This window comes from Pseudorasbora parva, chromosome 11 (assembly GCF_024679245.1).
Source record: "Pseudorasbora parva isolate DD20220531a chromosome 11, ASM2467924v1, whole genome shotgun sequence".
Classification (NCBI taxonomy): Eukaryota; Metazoa; Chordata; class Actinopteri; order Cypriniformes; family Gobionidae; genus Pseudorasbora; species Pseudorasbora parva.
In genome coordinates this window covers 39,193,183-39,221,110 of record NC_090182.1, presented here as the reverse complement: position 1 = coordinate 39,221,110, position 27,928 = coordinate 39,193,183, and the positions used below count along the sequence as shown (strand labels likewise).

The following is a 27,928-nucleotide window of genomic DNA, read 5'->3' as shown; positions in this document are numbered from 1 at the left end:
TAAAAAGCCATTTTTAAGCCATGTTGTTGTTTATTAAAATCTGTTTTAATCTAAAACTTCGTTTGACGTATAACGTTACTAGTTGAGGAAGCAGAAGATGAACCATACGATCCGTTGTTTCTTCCATTGTCGAAATGTGAACCTAAACTGCGAGGCCGGGGGTTCCTCCGGCGCATGGGCGATGTGCTCAGATTCCCCTGGCTTTCAAACAAGTCACCCGAAGTGAGCTTACAAGTTTGCTATCCTCTGCTTTCTATTCGTTTATTGAGATGAACGCATCAAAATTCCTTGGATTAATGAAGTAACGTCCGATTGCATGCTTTTACCTTTTACCCAGGACGTCGAAGCACTTCATCAACGGCTGCTGCCCTCTTTTGCAGGCAGATGCGTAGAGAACAACGACTATCTGTCTTTACAGGAGATTCTCAAGCATGTAAGATCTCTTCTCTTTCATATGACCAGTTTTAAAATTCTTAATCCATGCTCATAGCCTGACAAGCCAGACCCACATCGAGATGTTTGGCAGATGTGCGGGCAGATTAAATTTGCTGCCGCAGGGTGCGTCTAGATTTCTAGGCTACCATGCTCAGGTTTGGGAAGGTTACTTTTAATATGTATTTCACAACAAATTACAAAATACATGCTTTAAAAGGTAATTTGCAATGTATGTCGTTAATTACACCCGTTTAAAAACGTTAGAATGCTTTGGGATACTAATAAGGCATCTAACACGAAAGGACCACCAAACGTTGGACTTGGTTTTCCTCTGCATATTATTTTAAACAAAAATATTTTTCGAAACAAAACATGCTCAAGAAGCCAGAACGATGCTGCATCCATGTTGGGAAGAGGTAAAATATATAACATTTTACAGTATAACAGCATATAAATGAGGGAGAATTGTTTTTATTCTGATGCTGCATTTACATTCTTTCACAAAGTAAAAATCTATCTATCACTTTTTATATTGAACATAGTCATTTTGAGTGTGTTTTTTCCCCAAATCAGCGACATCATCCTAGATTTTTTGAAAACATTTAGGCCTAGTAGTTTTGATCAGGAGTGAGGTTGATTAACAGATTTATGCAAAATAAAAGTTGAAAGTATTTATCTGATACATTTTGACAGCAGTTTTAGTGGATACTTTCATCCCAAAAATAACTAAAATTATTATATATTTTATATTATTGCACACCAACTGAAATATTTCAGGTCTTTTATTGTTTTAATACTGATGATTTTGGCATACAGCTCATGAAAACCCAAAATTCTCAACAAAAAAAAGCATATTTCATCCGACCAATAAAAGAAAAGTGTTTTTAATACAAAAAAAGTCAACCTTCAAATAATTACGTTCAGTTATGCACTCAATACTTGGTCGGGAATCCTTTTGCAGAAATGACTGCTTCAGTTTGGCGTGGCATGGAGGCGATCAGCCTGTGGCACTGCTGAGGTGTTATGGAGGCCCAGGATGCTTCGATAGCAGACTTAAGCTCATCCAGAGTGTTGGGTCTTGCGTTTCTCAACTTTCTCTTCACAATATCCCACAGATTCTCTATGAGGTTCAGGTCAGGAGAGTTGGCAGACCAGTTGAGCACAGTAATACCATGGTCAGTAAACCATTTACCAGTGGTTTTGGCACTGTCAGCAGGTGCCGGGTCGGGCTGAAAAACGAAATCTTGATTCCCTGCCCTTGATAAAACACAGTGGACCAACACCAGCAGCTGACATGGCACCCCAGACCATCACTGACTGTGGGTACTTGACACTGGACTTCAGGCATTTCTTAATGGCATTTGGCATTTCCTTCTCCCCAGTCTTCCTCCAGACTCTGGCACCTTGATTTCCGAATGACATGCAAAATTTGCTTTCATCCGAAAAAAGTACTTTGGACCACTGAGCAACAGTCCAGTGCTGCTTCTCTGTAGCCCAAAGTGGCTTGACCTGGGGAATGTGACACCTCTAGCCCATTTCCTGCACACGCCTGTGCACGGTGACTCTGGATGTTTCTACTCCAGACTCAGTCCACTGCTTCCACAGGTCCCCCAAGGTCTGGAATCGGTCCTTCACTGTTAATTATTTCCCTGTTAAATAACAGGAAATTACTGGCAGCAGGGTTACCATTATTTTCCTGTTATTTAAACAGTTAATTCATGTTAATGTTTTTTTACAGCGCACTCCCCGTAATGTTTTTCAACAGGAATTTACTGTGAATCACAGAAAAAACAGGAAACAACTGGCAGCAGTGTTACCATTATTTTCCTGTTAAATAACAGAAATATTTAATTTTATAAAATATTTAAAATATTTAATCACAATATAAAATTTTGTTTCCATTAAATATTGTTAATTAGGGTTAGTATATAACGTGTACTGATTGTTATAGACATATTCTAACTTGAGTTAATACAAGAATAGGCATAATCCATCAGATAACACTTAGTGGAAAAAAAGTGAAAAAAAACCCCCGAATAATTCTGTGTTGAAATTAACGTTTTTTTTATTGTAATACAAACAAACACTGAAAGGTAAATCCTTACAAATGTAGGCACACATGGATCAGACCAATCACAGAAATATACATATCATATTCATTGCTGATGGAAAATAGCAACTGTGTCTAGCAAAGACACTTGAATTTTGCGCTAAGTCAGTGCAAGATAAGGCCCTAAACTTCAACATTTAAAGGTGCACTATGTAGTATTTTAGTAGTAAAAAATCCAAAATCCACTAGGCCAGTGTTATATATTTTGTTCAGTTGAGTACTTACAATATCCCAAATGTTTCCAACTATTTGTAAATTGTGAGAAATTTGCTATTTTAACTAAGGACCCGGGATGTTTCAGCATTGCGTTTGAGCGAGTCGCCTGTAAATCGCGTCATATCTGCTTTACCCTCGGTTTTATTCTGCAGAAGCGCTTTTCTCTTAGCAGTGTGAACATGTCACAGCAGCGCCGAGCGAACACAAAGAGTAACGTCATATCATTTTAAACACACTTAAATGTATCTAATATGATAAACAGAGTTGCTTTACCTTATAATCAGGACCAGAAAAAGCAGAATTGCGCGCGCCCGACTGTGTCCCGTCCCGTCATAATAAAAGTCCCCGTACTCGCGAGCTGTGTGTTTGTATAACAGTCGCTACAGCGGCCGTGCTCAGCTCCACAACACTCGGTCCTGATCTGCTTTACACTACAGTAACATTAATAATCGCATCCATGAACGTGATTTCTGCCCGAGTCCTATTTTCCACCGGCTGTGAGGTGAAGACCACATGTCCCAAGATACTGCGCTCAAACTTGGCGTCATCAAACACCGCCTTTGTTTAGAATAGGCGCCCTCCAGTGGACGGAAAGTTGCATTGTGCACCTTTAATGTTCCCTGAACTGCTAAAATTCAGCTAAAAAGGCTCAAACCAAGGATATACGCTGACTCCTGGTCACATCAAATGTTACACATAGGCTAAGATTAATCACAAACAAATCTCATTTTCTCAAGTTCGTGGCTTAAAAAGTAGCACATATATTTTTAAACCAAATACATTGTTCATTATAACAAAATACTGAACCTCAACACTTAGTGTTACCTAAACCACTAAAGTTCATCATGTATGAATACATTCAACAATTAAAGGAAAAATCCACCATTTTTAGAAATAGGGCTTATTCAACTTCTTTCCTTCATTTAGATATGTGGACAAATGCATTTTTGTCTCAGTGCATGCATTGTTTCAGTTTGGCAGGGTCGCCACTAGCTTCTCTAACGTCTCGAGTAAAAGTTACTTGATATTCACAACAAATACAAATAGCGATACAGATTAAGACTAGCCGATTTATAGGCAGATATTGACTTGGGACTATTTTATGGGGAAGCACAGGCGAAGCAGAGATATCACACTAGGGATGTTAACCGATGACCGTTTGATCGATGGTTGACCGTATCAACGTTAACCGATCAAAGTTGTCGGTTAAAAAAAAAGTGATCTCTAAATTAGGCTAAGACAGTGGACTAAATGCTACTACAGTTAGCCATCTCATTCCAAAATCTGTTTCTGTGAAGTGAACAAATCCCTCACACTCAATTTTTCATAACTCGTCTGTTTGTACTTTATAGACCAATAAAAAACATTTGGCACGAGGTCACAGCGTTTGGGTTTGCGTGCTCTCAAGGTTTGCCAAAAGTAAACAGGCTAACACTCGAGGTTAGAGCCAGGGCAGACGACAGTATGAAGCGTCATTCCGCATAAGATGGGCTTACATTTGGAAATATATTACATCTACATTTCAGTGGTAATACATAAGGTGTTGATCGTCTTTCTTTATTATTGTTAGCACTACCTCAAACTAAAGCGGCGTCTCTTCGGAGCTGTCATTTTCTTAAGTGAGCCGCGGCAATGTTTCAAATGAACTTCTAACACTAGACAAATGCCTTTATTTTCAACGCAATCGCCTTGTACCCAAACCATTCCGAAAACTGAGGAGCCATTTGTTTCAATTACAAACAAGCTCCTCGGTGCCAGGTTTGTGGGACTCATGTTTCGCGCTGTAGAGGATTTAAAAAAAAGTGACGTGAGTGGAAGGGAGGCGGTGGTGCCGGGACAGTGTGTGTGAGAGCGGGAGGCAGAGCGGCAGAGAGATCATAGAGAAATGCGACAGAGTTGCGAAATTGCAGGCGCGGCTCGCGGCTGTTATTTCAAATATTTCGGCTGTTATATTTTAAACTAATCGGTTAACCGGTTTCAACCGGCTAATGAGGCTCGGTGGTTGGTCAAATTTTTTTTTCCGTTTTCGCCATCCCTATATCACACAACACACTGCCATCACTCAACAGCCAAAGGACGTGAGGATGAGAGCAGTGATATATCTGCCTAGGAAATCGCCTAGTTTTAATCTGCATCGCTATTTGTACTCGTTGTGAATACGCAGGCCACAAGAAACAAGAACAATGCATGCAGTGAGACAAAAATGCATTTGCCCACATATCTAAATGTAGGAAAGAAGTTGAATAAGCCCTATTTCTAAAAACGGTGGAGTGCTCATTTAATAAAGAGCAATAAAAAATAAAAACACTGTCACTGCTTAGACAAGAACCATTTTCTCAAACCAGACAATGAGGATCCTTTGCAAAGTCTCGGGTCTGTATGAGAGAGAGAGAGAGAGAGATAGAGAGATATGAGTTCCATAATTTCACATTTTTTATCCAAAATTATATCACATGGCTTGACCTAACAAAAGCTAATTTTAGACACAAAGTGTTACTCACCATTTTCAAATCAAAAAAGATCAGGGATGGACGGATATGGGATGGTTACTCTACATTTACATCTGTAACTAAAAAACAAACAAATGTAAACACTGATCTACAACTCAATGATAATCAAAACAGCAAAAACAACAACACAAAATATGGTACAATATGTCAATAGAATTAAAAGATAATAGCTGTTCACATAGCTAGACAATGCACTAGCTGTTTTTGCTAGATTTACCTCATTGATAAGCTAAAGCCTACGTTACACATAAAATAGTCACACCAGCATGTCTGTAGCCCAAACAGCTATAATCCATCAAAAGATGAGCCGCTGACATGAATTCATCAAATACATTCTTAGACTAACTATCTAGCATCGTAAACAGCTATCAGTAAATAGATTTGTGTCAGCAGTTTGATTTTCAGGATGAATCTGCTTTAACCAGACGTGCACATGCCAACGAATTTCAAACAAACTTGACCACGGGAATGCTATTTAAAAGTCCAGGCCATATGTTTATAGATTTGGATCTTACTTATTTGAACGTCCATTGATGTATGTTTCTAAACATTAATTGACAAACTATCGAAACGTTGCTAGCTTGAATCACATTGGCTCATTAGCTAACGTTACATTTATAATTTCATGTGGTTTAAGTCCGTGGCGTTTTTAGTATACATCAACATCACCAATATATATATTAAAACTATGCATGACTTTTAAGAAACTCTTTAATCTCACCGTATTATTGTGATTCTGGTCGATGTAACCACCGCGATCTTTCGACATGGATCTCCGTGTTCGCTGCAGGTTCAAATTGCGCCTTCTATGCTCCTTCCAGAATGAAAAAATACTGTATGAACATGTTATTTCATATAGCGGCGCCAAAACCATAGACCGTAAAAAAATAGGCCAAAACAGGCGCCTGCCAGCGTGCTGCGCGCGTCATGCGAATATTTACACCATGTTCAGAAAGAACAAGTCACACACACACACACGAAGCGCAGTTAATCAACTATAAATGTACAGGGCGTCTCGCGTAAAATCCTGTAATAAAAGGCTTACACCTACGTTAGTAATGGATTGTACCGTTGACTATTGACTGAATCAGTCGTTGTTTAGCAACCTAAAAAACGACATAAATGGCTACTTCTCCACTGATAAATAGCCTAAGTTAGATAAATAACTTTTATTTAACTATAGCCTAAGCATAAAATTGCATATCGGCATCTCCAAACCAACATCTTTGCTTGAATTTTCGATTTTGCGGTTAAATAACAAAAATTAGGTGTTATTTAACAATGAGGTGTTAAATAACAAAAATGAGATGTTATTTAACACATATTTCCTAAAATTAACAGTAAGGCGCAGTTATTAAAAATAACAGGTTAATCATGTTGAAATTTGGGTGTAAATTAACAGAAACATTTAACAGTGTTCTCCACAATCTTCCTCAGGGTCCGGTCACCTCTTCTCGCTGTGCAGCGTTTTTTGCCACACTTTTTCCTTCCCACAGACTTCCCACTGAGGTGCCTTGATACAGCACTCTGGGAACAGCCTATTTGTTCAGATATTTCTTTCTGTGTCTTACCCTCTCGCTTGAGGGTGTCAATGATGGCCTTCTGGACAGCAGTCAGGTCAGCAGTCTTACCCATGATTGCGGTTGTGAGTAATGAACCAGGCTGGGAGTTTTTAAAAGCCTCAGGAATCTTTTGCAGGTGTTTAGAGTTAATTAGTTGATTCAGATGATTAGGTTAATAGCTCGTTTAGAGAACCTTTTCATGATATGCTAATTTTTTGAGCCAGGAATTTTGGGTTTTCATGAGCTGTATGCCAAAATCATCAGTATTAAAACAATAAAAGATCAGAAATATTTCAGTTGGTGTGCAATGAATCTAAAATATATGAAAGTTTAATTTTTATCATTACATTAAGGAAAATAATGACCTTTATCACAATATGCTAATTTTTTGAGAAGGACCTCTGTGTGTGTATATATATATATATATATATATATATATATATATATATATATATATATATATATATATATATATATACAATTGGTTGCTAGGCAGCGTGGGGGAGAGGACGCTGGCGTTGTCTGTTCGCCGCTTCTCCACCCACAAATCATGTTACTGTACTATTAGATTTTTATTTTATTTTATTTTATTTTATTATGTTTGTGACTAGCCTAACAGTCAGAGCTACAATTGGGACTGTTGTTGATTGCTGGCAGTCACTGAGAGGACTTTGTTCGTCGCTTCGCCGTTTTCCACCGCTTCTCTGATGTTTATGTTTAAATTGCCGCGGTTGGTTCTGGTTTGAAGGACATTTGATGTTGCTCGCCGCGGCTGCTCACTGGTGGTCTCCCTCAGGCTTGAGCTGCTTGGTGGCTGAAGTTTGCAACGGGCTAGCGTCATCCGGGCCAGCGTCATCGGCGTCCGGCATGATGTTGGGATGTTCCGCTTCTCGGCTGCGCCGCTGTTCCGTCTTGCATTGCGGCCGTGGAGCGGCTTGGACTTCTGCGCGGACCCTGGTGTGTCCACAGAAGTGCCCGGAAAAATGTTCTGCCTCCTGCATGGTGCTGCGGTGGTCCCTATCGTCTGAATTGTCATAAAGACCCATCATCTGGTCTTCAGCTGTCATGCCTCGACAACATCATCAGGACACTGCCGCTAGGAGAAATTTAAAACATGGAGTGGACCACAGTGTGCTGCGGAGCTAGCAGAGACTACCACCATCAGCTGTTTTCTGTTCACCATCAGCTCTGTTTCTGTTCACCATCAGCTCTGTTTCTGTTCACCATCAGCTCTGTTTCTGTTCACCATCAGCTCTGTTTCTGTTCACCATCAGCTCTGTTTCTGTTCACCATCAGCTCTGTTTCTGTTCTGTTTTCTGTGTTGGTTGATTGTTTGTAGTATTCTATATTTTTACTTGTTTTTTTGTTATTTTTTTTCCCTTTGTTGCACTTTGAGATTCTTCGGAATGAAAAGTGCATTATAAATAAAATCTATTATTATTATTATTATCCACAACTTTCCTGTCAGTCTTAGTGGGCGTCGCCATGACACTCGATACTTCCGGTTGACGGTATCTCAGTTCCGGTTTAGCACACATAAGTTATGCAGCGTTCACACCAGACGCGAGTGACGCGAATAAATAGCTATTCGCGCAAAGTTGGACGCGTGAACATTTTGAGTCCATTTGCTTTATTCACGTGTGACATTCACAACACAAAAGACGCGAATTTGCGTCATGGGAGGGGCTTCTGCCAGGCAGCGGCAGTCAGAAGGAAGGCTGCTCTCGCCGGGGTTAATGAGCGCTGAGCGCCTGGGTCTCACACATAGACTGTAAAAAAATATGGACGTAGTATCCATGACGTCACCCATAGGATTCTGATAAGCCGTTCTGAAGCTTAAAGGGGTACTTCAGCGCTGGGAAGATGAATCTGTATTTAAACTGGGTCATCAATGCAGTAGAAATGTGAAATTATTTTTGAATTTGGTGTCTTCTAGACTGAGAAAAGACAGAAAAAGTATTTTTGTCCCATGGGGATGAAAGACTACAATTCCCTGAATGTTTCGCTGCCCTGTGAGGCCATTCCCAACGCCACCAACTTGATTACTGTGACTGAGTTAGAGAAGACACTACAATTAAAAACTGAACGTGTCTGTTCAATATAATGAGTGAGTCACCGCGCGAGTATCACAGCACTGAGCACTAACTGCACGAGTGATGAGAGCTGAGGTAATCACGACTACACTCGCGGCATACATTCACAACGCGAGTTCAGTCTGGCGCGTTTCAGTTCATGCCTTTGCAAGCTTAACTTTCATAGAAATTAATTTGAGAAGTTAAAAGACTTACATTGCTCACCATAGCTCCGTTTAAATGAGTGCCTGTAGCTGCGAGCTGAGCTCTCCCTGCAAGCTGAGTGTGATCTCCATCCCCCATGCGCGGATTCAAAACATGCGGAAATGGCTCCTTCTGCTGGCTGTAGTCTTTAGCCTTTGGGCAAACATTCCTCCTATGATGCAAAAATCATCAATTTGCATCATAGGAGGAATTTTTCCAGAAATAAAATGCATAAATCTCTTGTCTCAGGGAGATATGAGGAGGGAAAGCACAATCATTTGAATATACTCCAGGGTTTCTACTGATACAAAGCCATATGCTAATCGCTGAAGTAACCCTTTAAAGTAGGGGCGAGTTGGGCATTGCCATCTTGTGAGCGAGTCATCGCGTGTCACTCCCGGATAACAGAAAATGGGCAAAAAGGCGGGATGGGGGCGGAGCTACGGTGACGCAATAACTATAGATGGCGGATAAATGGCTATCCACCTGTAACCACGCCCTTAATTATGCCGAATTTTAAGGCTTTATATAAACTAAACGAATGAGTTAGAAAAAAATTCACCCCCCTCACAGTTGTCATGAAGGTCAAAATTAGCCGTATAGGCAAAAACCACAATTTGTACCAGGCTGTAAACATGTTTTTTTCTGCTGTAAAGTTGGGCACTTTAACATGGGGCTCAATGAGATTCTTCTCCCTTCTGGAGCCTGCCTCTAGTGGCCAGTTGAGGAATTGCAGTTTACATTACTTCCGTATTGGCTTCAAGAGAGATCGTGGGAGGTTGCCGCTTGGTCTCACACCTCCGAAACATTGCTTCCATAAACCATGCAATATAAACGGACCCGTTTGACATGTTGCCTATCACCATACGCACTCCATTCAATGCCCAACGAGCTTCAAACAAACTCAAGACATGTGATGTAGAAGTAATATTTGTATTTTAATATTTGTAATTGTTGAAATGTTGTTCATGTCAGACATTGTCAGTAGACTTTTTTTAATCAACATGAAAATAGATGCATGAACTTCAATGAATTTTGCATTGTAATAAAAATGAGCATTTCATTGCTGTAAATGTAATTATTTAGTTTATATATTAGTTTAAACTATTTAAAATACTGCAGTAAAAGTGTATAATTTTTGCAAGGGTATGTTTATTGTTTTCAATAATTTACAGATTTAATGTGTAGCAAGACCGCTCTAACAGCCTAACGTTTCTTTCCAAATAGGCAACTGCACTCCTGCGGGACCCAGCACAACCGAGTGCGGCACAGGATCATATTTGATGGGTGAATGCGTATGCGGGCGGCAAGATATTATTGTGTGCGAGTTGCGGGAAAATACAATTATTTTGCGGGACTTCCGCAAAGTGGAAATGTATAAAAAAATAAAATAATTAGTTTGAAACAACTAAACCTTTATTTATAATAAAATAAAACCGATTTACAGGCGCATGGACGGAAGGTAACTCTCGCGTGGTTTATAGCCTACCAGGTGAGTGCATTATTATCGATCCGTTATGAACGATATTTTGAATAGATTATCAGACGCACTTTCATTCTCTCGTCTGCACTGGCTCATTTGTGTTCACAGAGATCGCAAAGAACAGCTTTCAGTTTAGCTCTTAATTCAAAAGTCCTCATATTTGGAGAAATATTGACATCACGTTTGCAAAATATTTCGTCATACAGAATACCATTTCTATTCATTTCTCACGGAATTATTTGATATAAAAGAGTTAAAACATGCGCAGACCTCTCTCTGTGTCTCTTCTTAATGATATGCATCGGATATCAGTCATCAGGCGTTCATTCGCCCTCTGATCTGTCAGTCTTTTGATATTGCTCAACACCGCCCTTGCATGACGCGCTCCCTGTCTCGGACATTTCCTCATTCTGGCTCTGTGAAGAACGAGTCTGTTCTACATTTCTACGCGTGAACTAAGAAGCTAACAAACACACAATAACTATGGAATAAGGTTTTTGTGTGATTGTTCATGTGATTTCGGCTATTTTATATCAATAATGGATGTTTACATTATGACTGCTAACAGGTGTAGTGATTAGGTCCATATAAAATGATAAATATAACATATTTTAACATCGAGTTTTGATTGATATTGCAGATGCTACGAGTCATTTAAGTTGATCATCGCATCAAATCAGCTGGTACACGGCACGACTGTTTGCACCGCGAGCCGGCCGCGATCACACAAGCTTTCGTGTTAAACACAGACACCAGAGCTTTCAATGTTGCTGCTATAGCTTCAGATACAAAAAATAAAGAAAAAAATGTGTGCAAATGATTTGTTGAAAAGCAGAGAACTGGTAAATAGTTAGATAACAGGGAAATAGACCATCTACAACAGCAACAGTCACTAAAATAACTACTCAATGGTAGGCTGAGGCTCATTTAAAAATGATGGTAACTGTTTGTAGACTAGCGCTACATCTACTAGACCAAGGTTAGGCATTTCATGTATTGCTATCTCCTGAATTAATGAATCAGTCCCTCAAGGCTCAATCATCATGTTAACTATGTCTGAATCCCAAGCAATTTACTAGCGATGCCATAGAAACGCTTCGGCTTTTGCCACCCGGGAGAACGTTTATTACCGTTGTGACGTGACGTCATGGTGAATTGTCCTATAGATCGAGGCCAGACCGAACTGCCCGACCTAAACATTTTGTGGGCGGGGCTAAATTCGGCTGGCATCCAGGCTACCATAACACATTTTCAAACATTTATTTTAGCATTAATTGTAAAAATCCATTCCAGTGAGATTTTTAAGCACTATATAAATGCCTCATTCATTCATTCATTCATGTTTAATTTAAATAAATGACAAAGTAATCACTTTGGTAATCTAAAATATTTTTTGGATGTAACTAATTTGTTTAAAATCCAAATATAATGAAGTACATTTACTTGAATTTTGTATATCTTAAATGAGCAACAAGTTACATGTATTTGTTCACTCCTCAACCCTGTCTATGCTTTATCTCGTGCTTTCTTTAGATGGACATAGATGATAGAGACTATGATGGCAACACTGCAATGCACAGAGCTTGTGAAATAGGGAACACTTCCATGGTATTGCAATTACTGGGTCTTGGAGCAACATACCAAATAACAAACCGTTTTGGTTACACACCTCTACATCTTGCCATAAAAAACAAGTAAGTGGTTGGAATAAATTAATTTAAAGGGTCAGTTCACCAAAAAATGAAATTTATGTCATTAATAATGACTCACCCCAATGTCGTTCCACACCTGTAACACACCTGTAACTTGCATAGTGTGCAAGTGCACACACACTACACTGTCCATGTCCTGAAAGGTAATAAAAAAAATCATCAGAGTAGTCCAAATGTGACATCAGTTAGTTAATTAGAATCTCTTGAAGCATCGAAAATACATTTTGCTCCAAAAACCCCCACAAAACTCTTGTGAAAAACTGAATTTTATTCAGCATTTCTCTTCCAGGTTTGTTTTCAATCCTCAAATAAAGATTTGAACGGTTATGAATCAGCGTATCGATTCAGAATTCGTATCACCAATGTCACGTGATTTCAGTAGCGTGGCAGTTTGACGCACGATCTGAATCACGAATCAATAAGCTGATTCATAACAGTTTGAATCTTTATTTGAGGATTGAAAACAAACCCAGAAGAAAAGACAATGCTGAATAAAGTCGTCGTTTTTGTTATTTTTGGACCAAAATTTATTTTCGAAGCTTCAAGAGATTCTAAACTAACTGATGTCACATATGGACTACTTTGATGATGTTTACCTTTCTGGACATGGACAGTATAGTAGTGTCCAGGGGCGTAGCACCAAATTTTGGGCCCTGGGTACAAACCATCTTGCTGGGCCCCCGTACCATGTATGTGTATGTATAGAAAACTGACTTCTAAGGCCCCCCCCCCCCCCTGCCTCGGGCCCTGGTTACTCAGTACCCTTTATCCCCCCAGTCCCACGCCCCTGGTAGTGTCCATACACTTTCAATAAAGGAACAAAAAAAGCTCTCGGACTAAATATAAAATATCTTAAAATGTCTTCAGAAGAAGAACAGAGATCTTATGGGTGTGGAATGACATTAGGGTTAGTCATTAATGACATAAATTTCATTTTTGGGTGAACTAATCCTTTAAGTAGCCTATATTTCATTATTTTACACCATTACCTTACATATGCCAGGCACTATGACACGATCAAGTTTTTGATACAGCATGGAGCCACAGTAACTCAACATCCTGTGCGAATGGCCATGGACCTTATCAAGTCAGTCTTTCAAACAACAAATTAAATAGCCAGTTTGCTGTGGACATTTGCATTCAACTGTTCTCTCATATTTAGGGCAGTTCGGGCTAAAGACTATAGGCTTGTTTATGCATGGCACTTGGCTGGTACAGACATGAACCAGCGTGATTACAACGGACAGACTGCTTTACATGTAGCAGTGGAGAAGAGGAACGAACTCATGGTGTCCAAACTTCTTCAATGTGGCGCTTCCCCAGAGGTATAATAAAAACAGAATTTTGTTAACATACTGTATATAGTGTGAACATTATGAATGCATAATCTGTTTTTTGTAATATTTCTTTTTTGTTTAAATTTAAAACTTTTTTTTTTTTTTACTATTCTGACTTGTTAAACTAATATGTCAAATATTTAACGCTTATGCTCTCCTGTAGCTATAGCACCCCCTTCCCCTGCTGGTCAAAATGACCCAAGGCCCTAAAATTATTATTAGCGTTTTCCATGTGGTTGATGTCCAATGTCACTAGCTGAGCAGAAATACTTAATCGTGTTTCACTTGCTCCCCTCAAAGTTGCATTGTATTGTCTCCTTAGCATTTGATGGCCCATATATCACATTTTTCCGTTCATGTAGGCTGTGTGCACGGCTTGTTAAAAATGGTGGGTGCTATTTCGCATGCATTCTACCTGTCAGCGTACACTTTTGTGACTGGTAGTTCCTATTATGCTGGGTTAATCCCTACAATGAAGTATTCGCCTCTTACAGCATAACATGCTCTAAACACCTCTTAAGTATGCAGAATAATATAAGTGCTTTTTTTTGTAATCGCAGCTTTGAATGATTACATGTTCTTGGCATCTGTAATCATAATCACGATTAGATATTCAATTCATTGTGCAGCCCTACTCTAAATTACTAGACTTTATCAATGATTTAATTTAATTCTTCACATTCTTTTAACTTAAACACAAAACAACTCCATAACATGCAAAAGCTTGTTAAAACTGTTCAAAGTTGCACATTAGGAAAAGGACGTAACCATGTCTTGAACATTGGGGACGGGATGGACGATAGTTTATTTTTATAAAGCATAAAGAAACAGAATATAATCATTTTGGAACTATTTGCAAATAATATTTTCATTAAACATTTAAACATAAACATTGAGTTCATTAGTGGTCTGGTGGTAGAATTTTTGTAAACTGTGTCGAAGGTTACAGGTTCTAATCCACCAACATAAAGTTTACCTCTTCATTAAAATCAAAGATGTTCATCAATGATTGCATATTAAGAGCATGGGCACATTTGTGTGCATTTTGTTTTGTGATTTCACCAGAAAGAGTCCCCACATTGGCATATAGAATGACACGCTCGTCTATATAGACTGCCCGAGCCAAAAGAGAACGTAAACCCTGCCCATCTAAATAATTTTGACATTGACAAGTGCCGTTAGACCTGAGGCAGACCAGACTAAAAAAATGTTATTTTAAAGGGGTCATATAAGGCCATTTTTGTGATTCTTTAGTGTCTAAATGAAAAGTTTGTAATATACTTAATTAAAAATTTTCCTTGGTATTGTAAGCAAACACTAATTTTACCTGGACAAAAACAGCTCTGTTTTCACCAAGCCATTTCAGTGCATACAACTTTAAATGATAATGAGTTTTGTTCACCCCGCCCCTCTGTTGTGTTGCCCTTGACAACCGTTGCCGTATGAACTTAAAGGTGGTATGAACTGGCTTATATATATATATAATGAAAGATTATATTATATAATCTAAGATTATAAAAGATTATATTCTGTTTCTTCCGCAGTGAAATAAAGCGAACTATATTAAAAATAAATGTAGTATCACACGTTCCTAATATTAGGATCCGAAGGAAGCATATGCAGCGACTGTTCTTCCACAATATCTTGCTATCTTCTTCAACATGTTTATTGCTGCTGGCTAGCATGATCCGATGAGTCGGTGGGCGGGGCTACTGAATTACATGCGCTTATTATTCTGTAGAGCAGGGGTCGCCAACTGGCGGACTCCGGTCCGGATCCGGACCGCGAGATGCATCCATCCGGACCGCGAAGCCTTTTGACACACTGAAATAACTAAATGCCTAATGCGATTTAAAATAAATAAATAAATAATCACATTTATATCAGGCAGCTCAGTAGAACCGTTTTTCCTGTGTTGCCTATGTCGCGCATTTCCTATGTCGCGCGCATTATGCGCGAGCTCAGTTTTGAATCGACTCCTGACAGAAGAACTTCACGATGAGTGTATCTCTTGTAGCACAGGGTGGAATCAGTATGTACATGGAGGATTTGAGGGAAATATAATATAAATGTAATACATCGTGCAGCTCTTCTGTCAGAAGTCGATTCAAAACTGAGCTTGCGCGTATGTGAGCGTCCAGTGTGAGATCCTGAGACGCGCCCATGAGCTTCAGTCCGGTGTGCGGCTACGTTACTATGCTCACTATATGTTTAGACGCGCAGTGAAGAGACTGAAGAAAGCGGCGCGCAAAACAGAGGCTGAATCAGAAATTGGCCCCTTAACCCTCATCCACTATTCCCTACGTTAGTCCACTATTACAGTTCACTTGAAGGAGTGAATGAAAACGAGTGCGTGAAGTCGGACAGCTGTTGTGTGTACATCGGCTGTACACTCGTTATTGCGGTGCAACATGTGAGTACACTCAAACATGTCCACTGTGACATGTCCACGCCACTACAAATGGCTGTCCCCTCAAATAATGCCCTATTTAGGGTATAGGGGCGATTTCTGATTCAGCCATACACATTTTAAAGACCCCTTTATCCTCAGCAGTCTGAGGTAAGGACGCAGAAAATAAATGAGCCAATTTCTCACATGCACTGAAGTTCAGACAATGTAGCTATATTCACTTTTTTATTATTATTATTATTTTATTTTTTTGGAACAAGGAATGTTTATGCTTCCATTCCATCTTTAAGTTCAACTCAGCTCAGCCTTTTGAGAGGTTATTTACGTTTTTCTGGATTTAAAGGAACAGTTGAAATAAAGAGATAAAATATTTTGTGGACTTTTTCATTTTTCCAACACTGGTGGCACCTTATTTTTGCCTGTTTGTGTTTCTGGATGATATTGCAAATGATTTTTTACCAGTGCAATTTGAAGCACAGAGAGAGCAGTGCTGAAGATAGCCTCTACCTAACTAAATGTAGGCTATACATGTGAATGAACATAACATTATGTTATGAGATTTCTGTTTTGTTTTTTTAACCAGGAGGGTTTGTGTTCATTGATTGTTACTGTTTATCTCAGTTCAGCAGAAAAAGCACTTTAGTTGCTAGTAATGTTGAAATTAATGTATTTTCAGTGCAGATTTAGAGATGAAGGCATTTTTTCATTCATCATATTTTTGTCAGACATGGCTACTGGTTGAATTAGATATTTTGTACCAAAGCAAACAGAATAACCTCAAAATTAAATACATTTTTTGAAGGATTACCTATGTTTGCTTTAAAAAAATGAAAAGACATACTTTATCTATATGAGAACATATTATATTTTGTTCAATAAAGACATTTTAATCTACACTGATTTCTTTAGTCTGGCAAAAAGACATCGATTCATGTTTTTAGGTATATAACTGTCCGGACCTCGGCCGGTGAGAAGGTTTTTTTTCTGGACCCCAAGCTATTTTAGTTGAAGACCCCTGCTGTAGAGGCTTGTTTCGTCGCACGATCACGTCAGGATGAAGCACATGATCGTTTTCTGGGCCTGGTGTCTATAGAAGCTTTTCTTTGACTAACAAGGATGTTTTTTCAGCTCTGTAACTTACAGGATATTCTTATATTACCATGACCTTTTATATATCAAAGCTCAAGCGAAAGTAGATTTCTCAATTCATCACCCCTTTAAGTTAGAAAATAGGAAGAAATTCTCAGTTAAGAAGAAATTTATTCTTAAGAATTTTTTGTGAATCCGGCCTCTGGTCTACAGTCAAAAGTGCAGTATTTGTGTCTTATATGTGCAGTAATATGCACCTATTTGCGCCGCGGTGCACACCACACATACACTCTGCACTGCGCAACTAGCTTTTAAAGGGAATGGGTGATAAGACTCTGATTGGGTTATTGCACGGTATGCCCAAAACACACCCATGACTCATTAAGAGACTAGGTACAACCCTTCTGGACCATATGCCTGGACTACACAGACCATTTTTCCCATCGTTAAACTAACGTGTGTTAGTTGTGTATTCAGTACTCGGAAGTGTATTCGGACACACGTCCTAAGTGCACCTGCGTCATGCACTTCAGATCATGCACTCAGTTCGTTAAAATAGGGCCCTGGGTGTCACTGCCAACCCCTTGTGGAAAAAACATATAACATGATATTGACTTCTGCCACTAGATTGCTTTATAGCTCTATATGGAGCTAACAAACTGTTCCTCTGTGTCCTGAAGTCAGTTTTTTTTCTTCATTATGCATCTAAAAATAAAAATAGACTAATTATATTTGACTACCCCATTACAATAGTCACTTTAAAAGTAAATGCTATCATACAAATACACTTGTTGTAGGTTTACAAATCTATTTATGGCACATGTCCAACAACAAATATTTTATTATGTATATTGACAAAGTTCTGCATTGTAAACGTGTTAAAATCTAACCTCTTCATATTTGTAGTCTGCAATGTGATTGATTTTTATTTAAAAAAAAAAAAGAAAAAGCTTTGCCCCAGTTATATGACCCCCCCAATTAATTGTAATGGGAATTCCTCGGTGTGCATGTATGCATGTGCATGTCTCATGTCTTCATTTGTGGTGTGTGGAGTTTACTTTTTTTGACAACTCTATTTCACATTCATACCTATTTTGGTCCAAATGATGGGATGGGAGTGCTACTATTTTTATTACAACCACATAAACTCCTCGAATCCAGTAAAAATGTTTGTGTATTTCGAGATTAAGTGTAACAATAGTCCTAAGGTATTGGACCACTCCGATTAAAAGCATTTTTTTAAACATTTTTTAAAGAAAATTTAAAGAGAGCATAAGACTGTCAACATCCAACATGTATAATTTGTCTTTTCCCTACCAGATTGCTGATATTTGGGGAAGGACAGCAGCAAGTGAAGCAAGAAAGAATAACCTGCATGACATATTGGTGCTCTTCAACCTTCCTATTTGAAACTCACCCTTCAGCATCTCTTTTCAGTCTGCTGTGTAGAAACTCAAGTCGGACCAGTTGACATCAGGTGCAAAAGCACAATCAGTTCAATCCCCCCTTAATGATTAAACAAAAAACAACTCAAACAAAATGTATCATTTATTTAAAATGCAATAAAGCTCAAACTAATTCAGGGTCTGTTTGAGTCTGGTAGAACATTCTTTCTTGTACAATTAAGTGTACACATTGAGTGGTCAGTAGGGGTTGAACGACTTCAGATGTTTCTTAAGTGGACATTTATTTGAGTAAAGTCAAGTCAATGTCGACTAGTCGCTGATGACATCATTAATGAACAAAATTGTGCACAGTTACTTATTTGTAATTTTGTTGGAAACAGGAGCAATCAGCGACAAGTCGATGTCAAGCTTAAAGCGTCATGGCAGAGCATTAAAGTCGACTAGTGAACTGTGCAACCCCTAGTTGTAAGATCATCTTTAATATCTTTTGGTATCTTTGCATGTACATTTTGTATTATCCAGAACAAGTTGCTGTTTTTTGTTGTTGAGTTTAGTAGACATAGCTGGCGGTAAAGAGGGACTGTGTCGATGCTTGGTCAGCCTGGCCTGAGGGTTTGTATTCGCCTTTTGATGCAAGACTATTAATCTGAAAAAGAAACAAAGAAGCATGAACATATGGCACTTTATTTGATATGGTAGACCTATAAACTGACAACACGATAGCTGCGTTTCTACTTTTGGGCGAAAGGCGGTGTGCTAGTGCGTGCCAGGGCCAGTCGTGTTTCCACTGCCACTTCAGGGGCTTGATCGGGCCTCTTCCGGGCCAATGGCCAGGGTTTTTTGGCCTGTAGGATACCTTGGTCCAAAGTGGGCCAGCTCGGTGTTGAGGTGTGTTTAAAAACAAAGCTCATCTGTTTATCTGAGACAGCAGCACTGCAGATAATTTCATTCAGCTCAACTCATTTTCAGACAGCAGTGAGTGTTAATAACTTCTGTTTGTAATCTGATGTGATTCTGATCACTGTAATATTTATATGCGATGCAAAAGACTGCACAATTATAGTCCATTTCTATAGTAAATATTCCTATAGCTACCATTCCTATAGTAAATATAATAAATACGACTGCTTGCAGAAAGCAGACAAGCTGTTTCTCTGACTGATAATATAACTATTGGGGTTGTCACTGGAGAGAGTGTACTTTTGGTGGGAAATTTGTTGAAATGATAATTTCGCTAGTTTCCAGTGATATCTTTCTGATTCGTTCCATTTGTTGGTGAAACGATGGATTTGCGTGATGTTGTTCCAGAGATGCGTGTTACAGGAGGGTTTTAGTGAAGCTACAGGTCTGGCTATTTGCCCAGCCTGGCCCATTGAAAACCCTGGCTCGCACTGGACAGCGGAAAAGCGGCTAATGAGGCACGATATTTCCCACATGCAGTATTTTAAGTTTGACATTGGTTACCTTCGCACGTGTGACGAAGGCATCCTGTGCAGCCTTCTTGTTCGCTGCTTGTCCCTTCCATGCAGCAAGAGCTGAGGCCTGGAGGGCACAGCCATAAGAGAAGCTCAGTTTCCAGGGTCTGTGCAGGGGAAGCTGATCCATGGCATTCAGATTCCGAGAGGCCTCCTCCTCACTTTGACCACCAGAGAGGAAGCAGATGCCTGAGAACCAGAAGAGATGTTCAAGGATTGAAGAGCACTTAAATGGACGACTTCCTCTAATGACCTGGCGCTGACTGACACACCTGGTACAGCAGCTGGCACAGTGCGTCTGAGAGCAGTTACTGTTGCCATGGCAACCTCCTGAGGGGTGTACTTCTTGGTGCAGGAGTGTCCAGCGGTGACCATGTTTGGTTTGAGCAGAGTTCCCTCCAGATACACATGGTGGTCAGAGAGAGCCTTGTACACAGCCGACAGGACCTTGGTTGCAATTAGTTGGGAGTTATTTTCAATGGATAATTTTGCATTGCTCTGCTTTAATCGTTTATTCTGGAAGGACGCTTACCTTCTCAGTGGCGTACTGGCACCGTTGCAGGTCATGATCTCCGTCTGGGAGGATCTCAGGCTCTACAATGGGAACCAAACCATTCTAAAGGAATTGAGGAAGAATTAATCAGAAGAAAAGATCTTCTAGCCAGTTATAGAAACAAAATAGACAAATGGCACGCTGGCTATCAAGTGTTCAGTCATGTAAAGGCTGTTCATGAACAATAAGTAGGATCACATGAGCCAGCCGCATTCTGTTGGACATACCGGTTGGCAAATGCTGGCATATCTGGCAAGAACGTTAGCATTTTCAGCAATTGCGAGAGCAGAGGGGCAGCTCTCAGAGATCTTAAGTACACAGCGCCACTTGGCAAAGTCACAACCATCCTTCTTGTACTGGGCACAGCGTTCAGACAGACCATCCAATCCTGAGTGAAACAGATCAGGCAAAAATACCTTCCTTTAAAAGGGGTCCTATTATGCTTTTTAACGTTTTCAACTTAAAGGTGCTATTGGTGATCTGGGAAATGCTAACTTCAGCCTGCTGGCATCGAAACCATACGATCCCACCCTCCCTGCGAATTGCTGCCCAAAGCCACGCCTCATTTGTTTGACCCTCCTAAGGCTGACAAACTTAAACTGTTCCTGAACATTCAAACCCAAACGTTTATCTGTGTGCTGCACATTTTATGGAGAACAGCTTGTTTTCTGTACAGCTTGCTTTTGTACAGATGGTTCACCGCTCCTTAGGAAAATGACCCATGGTTTTGTGATCGATAAATGTTTGTATTACCATAGTTTTCCAAAAAATACAATTAAATGGTGGATAGCACCGTATCTATAATGTATAATAAAATGACACACACAAAAAAAAAACCCACTAAAACGTACTGGTGAATCTCTGGCTGCAAAGTCTTTCCATGAAATCAGTTCTGCACACTTTGAATTGAAAATGTTTTTTTTTCAATGAATACATTTGGATTTATGAAAAATACATTTGGAAATCCAAATGCCATTCAATGTATTATTGAAATTATTTATTGCATTATTGGTATTAATAATTAAACTGTTTATTGATTTTATATTTTTAAGTAATCACAGTATAGTTAAATAATTAACATTTCTAGGCTTTGTGGGTCTGGGCTTAATGAAAAAACATTCCCTTCATGCAAATGACATGAGACTTTTCCAGTACTTCCCATCATACTTCAAAACAATAAAAGTACTAAAGTTTGCTATAATAGAAATTTAATAATGTAAATAATTATGGCAAATGAGCTCTTCAGCCAGGTACTGGTTATAATGGTAATTTCATGCCATTTTCATTTGAAAAGTGCTTGTTTACCAAAAGGTGGCATGAATCGTCCACTATGCATGGCATATTTTCCATGTAATCTTCATGAATAAAAAATGTATGTATTCTTTAAATTTAATTTTACTTAAGTGTAATGTTGTTGTGAGGTTGATTTGTGAATGGATTGTAGTCGGAGATATTGGTCTATATAAGCATAATGTGTTATTTTCCAAATGTTTGTCTGGAAATTTTTATTTTTAAGGGTTGCATTTTGCATGTCCTGTACAGCCAGTCATCTTGCCTGTTTAAGCGATGAACTGTGCTACTTGTGGTTGTTTTATGAGATGTAATGTACATTACAATCCTGCTGACCTGCACTACAAAACATTTAACCGCTAGCACCAGTGCTATGTGCAAACAAAATTAATGTACAGCCCTGGTTAACACTGCCAGGCTCTGAATCAGGCTCAAATTGGTTTGAAATGGACACCATCATCAATATTTACACTAGAGAAGAACTTATGCAGTTATGAAGGGGAAAGATATTTACCAAAAATGCTAGGTGGCGCCAATCACAATACACTGGAACAGCGAACCAATCACAGCACATTTAGTTTTTTGGAAGGAGGGGCTAAATTGAAATTGGCATGTTTGAGCCAGACTCGAGAAAGAGGGGCTATAATATAAAATGTGTGAAAAATAATGCATAAATCAAGCATGAAGGCATATTCTAGAACACCCCAAAAACAAATCAAGACTTTGTTAAGGGGCATATAGGACCCCTCTAAAATGGATACAAGTCAGGATAGATTACTGTCATGTTAAGAAGTATTTGAGTAAAAAAGTTACCCTGCGTGGTTGTCTCTCCATCTGTACCGGCCAAGCCGGCTGTACCTTTGTCCACCTTTGTGCACAAAAACACAAAACTTTCATTTAATAACATCACTGCCAACATTAGTGAGAAGATCTTACGTTTGCAGCTTTGCACACCATTCATTAACTACATCATGAGTAAAAACATGTTTAACTAGGAAAATATCTTCAAAAATGCACCAATATCTCACCTTGATGCCAACTACGATGCCCTTGTCCTTGATGACTTTTGGAAACAGAACTCCTTTGTCTGATTTCTGGTACAGAGTTTCATGGAAAAAGATGACACCACCAATACTTTCAGAGATAGAGGTGTCTACAGAGAAGAGCAGGTCACGGAAACTACGACGGTTCTCTTCAGTGTTCTTCCTCCAGAGGGCGCTTACCGGCCTTCGAACTGAATCTTCCAAAGGGCTAAATTCATTTTGTTTTCTGATCATTTTAAGTCTTTAAGATTATTTCTGTAACTGTTGGTCATTACTAGGCTCAGTACTAACGCAAGTGCTGTGCCAAGTGTGAGACTGAACAGGGCAGGCACGTGCAGAGGGGGAGCTTTGGGTGCTCGAGCCCTAGCCCTTTTTCAAAATAAATCAAAAGTGCCCCTCTCAGACAAATATCAATGATAATATTTGTGGTCAATAAAACACCAAACTCAGGAAATATCATAGCCCAGAATATGAACGCAAGGCGTTTTATTACACGTTAAACGTTTTTCTCCCATAGAAAACCATTATAAGAAAATGCTTAACGTGGCTTAACTTACTGCACTAAGACAGTGTTAAAAACACACCAAACTCAGGAAATATCATATTAATACTGTCTTAGTGCATTAAGCCACGTAAGCGTTTCCATGGTTTTCTATGGGAGAAAAACGCTTAACGTGTAATAAAACGCGTTGCGTTCATATTCTGGGCTCACCTGATTTTTTGTGCATAGTATACTCAATTAATATGATATTTCCTGAGTTTTGTGTGTTTTTAACAGTCTTAGTGCATTAAGCCACGTTAAGCGTTTTTCACGTTAAGCGTTTTAGCTGTGGAAAATCAGCCAGTAAATCGCATGCAACCCATAGCAACGCGCTATGGCAACACATAGACCGACTGATAAGAAAAAATAAACAGACATTTTCCGACTTTTGACCCATTCGTTACTATTGTACACATTGTCATGGTATTATAAGTCAAATTTATTTTGTTTTATTGACCACAAATATTATCATTGATATTTGTCTGAGAGGGGCACTTTTGATTTATTTTGAAAAAGGGCTAGGGCTCGAGCACCCAAAGCTCCCCCCTCTGCACGTGCCTGCCCTGTTCAGTCTTACACTTGGCACAGCACTTGCGTTAGTACTGAGCCTAGTAATGACCAACAGTTACAGAAATAATCTTAAAGACTTAAAAGCTTTCCTGTTATCCGAATGTTTTTTTTTTTAATAGGCTATATTTTCTGATCTCATGTTGAAGAATAAAAAAAGGTTTGTTTTCTATATTTCCCTTACAAAAAAATCCTGCAGGAAATCCTGAAGGAAAAATCCTGCAGGACCTGCACAATACATTCCTGCAGGATCCCACAGGATTTTCGTGATCATTTTCCTGTGGGACCTTTGTAGAAATCCTATAAGAATCCTGCAGGAATCCTACAAGAATCCTGCAGGAATCCTACAAGAATCCTGCAGGAATCCTACAAGAATCCTGCAGGAATCCTACAAGAATCTTACAGGAATCCTACAAGAATCCTGCAGGAATCCTACAAGAATCCTATAAGAATCCTGCAGGAATCTTACAGGAATCCTACAAGAATCTTACAGGAATCCTACAAGAATCCTATAAGAATCCTGCAGGAATCTTACAGGAATCCTACAAGAATCCTGCAGGAATCCTACAAGAATCTTACAGGAATCCTACAAGAATCCTATAAGAATCCTGCAGGAATCCTACAAGAATCCTATAAGAATCCTGCAGGAATCCTACAAGAATCCTATAAGAATCCTGCAGGAATCCTACAAGAATTCAATAAGAATCCTGCAGGAATCCTACAAGAATCTTATAAGAAATCACGAGAATCCTACAAGAATCCTGCAGGGCTCCTAAACAGGAATTATACATGACTTTTAAGCTGGGTGCACACTGTGCAATTAAAAGAATAGTCAAGCAATCTCAAAATAGATAACCATATAAGAAACAACCAAGCCATATCTGAAATAACATATATTTATTTATTTATTTTTTACAAAAAGGAACAAAAAAAAAGGGCAAAGGCAAATGACCAATAAAAACACTGCTGACAGTAGGCCTACTCCAAGAACACTGCACAAACGTTGTATTCTGTAGAAAGAGAGAACATGTTACAATATAATAAGCCTAGTGTAAACTAACAAAGCTAACAGTGTGATGGTGAATTTTTGTGCTCACTTTTATTCATGATTCATTTTATTCATTTTATTCTGATGCATAACAGACCCTTTAAATCAAAACTAATATTCGGATTATAAATATCTAACATTATGATATATACTGTGAAAATATGTACCTTAATAGCATTTTGTGTTCGTCGTTAAGCTTTTCCCGGAATGAAGCCCTTAGAAACTTACGTGGAGTATCTGGGAATCGACCCTGTACTGTGTCTGTAAAAACAAAAATAAGAAAAATGAGAAACGTAAGAGATACTCAGGGATCAGGATTATTAAAATTTTAGATATATTTTAATAAATATATATAACCCTTGTTGTCCTCCTAAAATAAGCTCCACTTTAACTCGATCTAAGAGTGGCTTGGGTTGTGTTCCTTTGTTGGCATTGCCAGGTTTACCTGATAGGCCATGTGTGGCCAGTATACTCCTCCCAAAAACAGCCACTGCTAAATCTTTTATCATGGCTGACCATGAAGTCCCTCCTCTCCCACATGCCTGGAATGTCTCTTTTGTGATATTTAATTTTCTGTGGATTTTAACCTGTGCAATATATGGCAAAAAACTTGCAACACATTTATATTCATTTAAAAACATGAGAGTGAGTAAATAAGGTTTTTTTTAATGAACTATTCCTATGATATCTAAAAAATAAGGTTCTTACATGAGGATGTGATTGATTAGCTGGATGAGGAGCATTTTTAGGAGATGTAGCTGGTAGACAGGTTGGGGCAACAGATCTGGTTATATTGGTTTTTGGCAGCAACTCCTCAAATCTGTTAATAATATCTAAATATGGAAAAACAATGACAACAAAAAGTTCACATGACATCTGTAATCAGCATCAAAAGGAAGTGTTTTTTATTTTTATAAGAGAAACGTGTAACTCGCCTTTTTGCAGTTTAAAGTTCAGCGCCTTTAGCTCCAGATTTTCACCTTTTAAGACCTTGACCTCTCTTCTAAGGTCAACCAGTTCACTTTTTTCTTTGGCTTTCTCTTCTATTTTTTTGAACAAGAGTATGTCTGCATGTGGTTCTTCAACCTAAAACGGTTATAGTTTGAAGCATTTGTTAACAAAATACATTGTTGATATAATAGTAACACTTGAATCTATAGGGTCTAATTTTTACTATTCACTATAGTTGCTTATTAGCATGCATATTACTATTACACTGTCTGTTTATGAGTACTTAATCTGCATTATCATATTCAATATCCCTTAATCAAACCCAATACCTAAACTTAACAACCTACCTTATCTAACTATTAATATGCAGTAAATTTAAGGAGTTTATTTAAGTTTTTCTCAGTCACTTTACAGTTTTTCTCGATTGCTTAAACACATTTCTTGAAACTATGCCTCATAATCTCAAAACTATAAACACAAATCCATAACGTCTCACCCAGTTTCCCAAACAACCTATTTTCAGGTCAAAATGAAGCTCTACAATCAAAACCATTCACTCTTGCTGAAAAAACCAAACTTTGCCCTCAGACAAGACACACAAGCCCTCAAAATCACACACACTACAACATAGTCTAACACACTGGTGCAATAAATTCAAAACAACATTTCCAAAACTGGAAAGTTATGTTACTTGTGGTTCCCCTCCTCACAAACCTTTTCACATGATGAACAAAAGACACAACCAATGGATACATTGGCATATTTTTATTCATTCATTCATACTACACAGTACAAAAAAAAAAAAAAAAAAAAATATTGTATTCCGCCTCAGCCTCCCGTCTTTGGTCTGGGTCAGGCCAGAGAATCTCATCCACATCACAGGCTATATTAGGGGTAAAAGTAAAATCCTCAGCAGGGGTAAAATCCTCTTGCATGCCTGATCCACCCCTGGCACGCATCTACTGACACATGGCCTGGACGAGGTGAACAAGCATATAAGGTTCTCGATCATACACTTTCCACTAGTGTTGTAGTCAAGACCACCTAAACCGAGACCAAGACAAGACCAAGACTTTGAAGGGCCGAGACCGAGTCAAGACCAAGACCAAGACAGGCCGAGACCGAGTCAAGACCAAGACCAAGACAGGCCGAGACCGAGTCAAGACCAAGACCAGTGCATGTCCCCACACTTACAGTATGATAAAATGTGGAATATGCATATGATTGGCACTTCTCTCGTATGATCAACTAAACTGGCTCTAATTTCATCCGAGACTGCTTGTCGTCCTCCTCCTCCTCCTCCTCCTCCTCCTCCTCCTCCTCCTCCTCCTCCTCCTCCTCCTCCTCCTCCTCCTCCTCCTCCTCCTCCTCCTCCTCCTCCACATCCTCTTCCTCTCCCTCCTCCTTCACCACCTCCTCTTCCTCCTCCTTCAACCACGTCCTCTTCCTCTCCCTCTCCCTCCTCCTTCACCACGTCCTCTTCCTCTCCCTCCTCTTTCACCATGTCCTCTTCCTCCTCCTTCACCACCCACGTCCTCTTCCTCTCCCTCCTCTACCTCTTCCTTCATTTCTTTGTGGATCCATTGTTCCAAAGCTCAAATGAACTGACTCTGGCACTTTTATGTAACTTGAAAGTTCTGATTGATGTGTGTTAAATTTTGACTCTTAGTGTTTTCACCTGGGTAATTGTGTGCTAATTGAGCTGAAACTATGCTGACTTGAGTGAACAATATTGAATGCTAGTGCTTTCTACATGAACACATGGTCTAGGCAATGAGAAATTAAGGGATTTGTGTGTAGAGTTTTGCAGTGACAGTTTAACAAATCTGACTCATGTGTCAAAACAGGGAATAGTGTTTATAGTTTAGTGAAATGGGTGTGCTTTTTGATAAATGGCGTTATGGTTTTGAAATT

At 39.0% G+C, this 27,928-nt stretch overlaps 2 protein-coding genes and 1 long non-coding RNA gene across 3 annotated transcripts; 1 reads left to right on the top strand and 2 right to left on the bottom strand.

The window, feature by feature from the left end:
• Positions 1-136: 136 nt before the first annotated feature.
• LOC137093158 (L-asparaginase-like) lies at positions 137-18,727 on the top strand. Its single transcript, XM_067457902.1, has 6 exons — positions 137-222; positions 338-433; positions 12,126-12,286; positions 13,308-13,391; positions 13,467-13,629; positions 18,461-18,727. The coding sequence occupies exons 1-6, from the start codon at positions 175-177 to the stop codon at positions 18,548-18,550; spliced, it is 642 nt and encodes a 213-aa protein (XP_067314003.1). The 5' UTR covers positions 137-174; the 3' UTR covers positions 18,551-18,727.
• LOC137092412 (uncharacterized) lies at positions 3,727-6,132 on the bottom strand. Its single transcript, XR_010908274.1, has 3 exons — positions 5,993-6,132; positions 5,263-5,330; positions 3,727-5,136 (listed from the first exon to the last, which is right to left on the bottom strand). It is a non-coding gene; the product is annotated as an uncharacterized lncRNA (long non-coding RNA).
• On the bottom strand, positions 18,671-23,141 carry LOC137092095 (fructose-bisphosphate aldolase B-like). Its single transcript, XM_067456369.1, has 7 exons — positions 22,893-23,141; positions 22,678-22,732; positions 20,802-20,962; positions 20,554-20,637; positions 20,294-20,468; positions 20,011-20,210; positions 18,671-19,192 (listed from the first exon to the last, which is right to left on the bottom strand). Exons 1-7 carry the CDS (start codon positions 23,139-23,141, stop codon positions 19,097-19,099), a joined length of 1,020 nt encoding a protein of 339 aa, XP_067312470.1. The 3' UTR covers positions 18,671-19,096.
• Positions 23,142-27,928: the final 4,787 nt, after the last annotated feature.